The following is a 1,896-nucleotide window of genomic DNA, read 5'->3' as shown; positions in this document are numbered from 1 at the left end:
TTAATATTATATTCATATAATAGATCCCAGATTTATTATATACAGACACAGACTTCTTTCATCGCCTGCCACAAATACCCCCATAGGAGGAAACTGGGTATCAGCTGAGTAGATCTCCAAATCTACCCATTACACAGCATTGTTTTAAGCTGTTTTAAACTGCCAGATTGCAAGAGTCACAAAAGTAGCTTCTATGTTTCCTCTTTGAGCTGCTTTTAAAAAATACATGTCCTGCGTCATATGCAAGTCATTTAGTTTCAGCACATGGTGGTTTATGGGATATAGTAATACCCAGCCACTTCCTTCATTGCCTCCATTAAAAAGCAGCCCTACAGTAATACCTAAAATAGCACAGTTACAGCCAATTTTTAATACAGACAAGAAATGGAAAAAGATTTGCGCCATGAATTTTGATCACAGGAAAGAGGAGCACAGGAGACAGCATTAATTCCTTTAGCGCATTCCTTTTTTCCCCATGGATCAGCTCTAAATGACCATGGACTCCACCAATCTCTTTGAATTCTGGACTTAGAGTGTGAAACATTACCACGTGAGCTAAAGGACCCACCTTTTAACTGCTGGTTATCTCAGACCAAAATATCCCACCTAAACTAGTCACTAGAGAAGAACAAATCTCAACATGTTCTCAGTGCAGGTGACACTGGCAGTAAAATCTTAGTGCCAAGATGCACTCCGTTTTTCCCCTTTCCCCCCTCAAAACTGTGACTGATTTTTGACACGTTCTTACCTGTTGCTTCCACCATTCCTTCCAGGATGACCACAATTTCAAACTCCTCCTTTTCCAGTTGGGTGCGGGACATCTCCCAGAAGGGACTTTTCTCATTGATTTCATGTGAGATGATAAGAGGTGACACCAGGAACAATCTGTCATCTCCAGTGTCAAATCCCACGTTGATATCCGTTTGGTTCAAGGGGATAAACTCTCCTTCTTTGGTCTGTTTGGACTTAATTAGTTTGGCTCTAATGGAAGCCTCAACAATGTGGGAGTTGCGGAGGTCTCCAACACGGAACATGAGACAGAGCTTCTCATCCCTCATGGAAATCACGGCGTTGTTAGAAAACATGAGGGTTTCAGCCCTCTTCTTTGGTTGGCTGATCTTGACAAACATGCACCCCACCATGAACGCGTTGACAATGGAGCCCAGAATAGCCTGGATCAGGAGCAGTATGATGCCCTCTGGGCACTTCTCTGTTATGACCCTATAGCCATACCCAATTGTTGTCTCAGTCTCGATAGAAAACAGAAATGCAGAAACAAATCCACTGAGATTTTCAACACAGGGGATCCAGTTCTCATCTTCAAGATGGTCGAGGTCTCCCCGGATATAGGCGATGAGCCACCATATGAACCCAAAAAACAACCAAGTGATGGTATAGACCATGGTGAAGACAAGCAGGTTAAAACGCCACTTGAGGTCCACCAGCGTAGTGAAGAGGTCACTAAGGTACCGGTAGGTTTCTTGAACATTGCCATGGTGCACGTTGCACTTGCCACTTTTCTCCATGTAACGCTGACGTGGCTTCTTACCCTCTGCTGATATGAGGCGGGTTCGGTCGGTGGCAATGGGGACATCATCCCGAGCCTGCTTGGGAATCTTCTTAGGCTCTCTGGATGTAACTCCGATGTCCATGTCCTGGTTCATGAAGATCCTAGAATCTCCGGCCATGGCTGGGCTGCAGGAGAACAGAGGAATAAAGGTTGAGATAGGAGGAAAAGAGCTGTGACAAAAACCAGTTTGTTTTACTGTTATGACAATAAATATTGCAAATTTTAATGCTACACTGGCAGACTTTGCCCCATGATGGGACAGAGGCTCATTCTACATGAAGGAAAGCTTTTTGCTAGGACCATGTGTTTCCTCCAGTAACACTTTG

General features: G+C 44.1%; 1 protein-coding gene across 1 annotated transcript; it reads right to left on the bottom strand.

Moving 5' to 3' along the window:
• Window positions 1-748: 748 nt before the first annotated feature.
• On the bottom strand, window positions 749-1,688 carry KCNJ5 (potassium inwardly-rectifying channel, subfamily J, member 5; the record flags this gene model as incomplete). Its single annotated transcript, XM_010012922.1, has 1 exon — window positions 749-1,688. A coding segment is annotated over exon 1 (940 nt), but the record flags the coding sequence as incomplete, so codon positions are not given.
• Between the last annotated feature and the right edge of the window lie 208 nt (window positions 1,689-1,896).

Source organism: Nestor notabilis, unplaced genomic scaffold (assembly GCF_000696875.1).
Source record: "Nestor notabilis isolate BGI_N333 unplaced genomic scaffold, ASM69687v1 scaffold10264, whole genome shotgun sequence".
Taxonomy (NCBI): domain Eukaryota; kingdom Metazoa; phylum Chordata; class Aves; order Psittaciformes; family Psittacidae; genus Nestor; species Nestor notabilis.
This window is presented reverse-complemented; position numbering and strand designations above follow the sequence as displayed.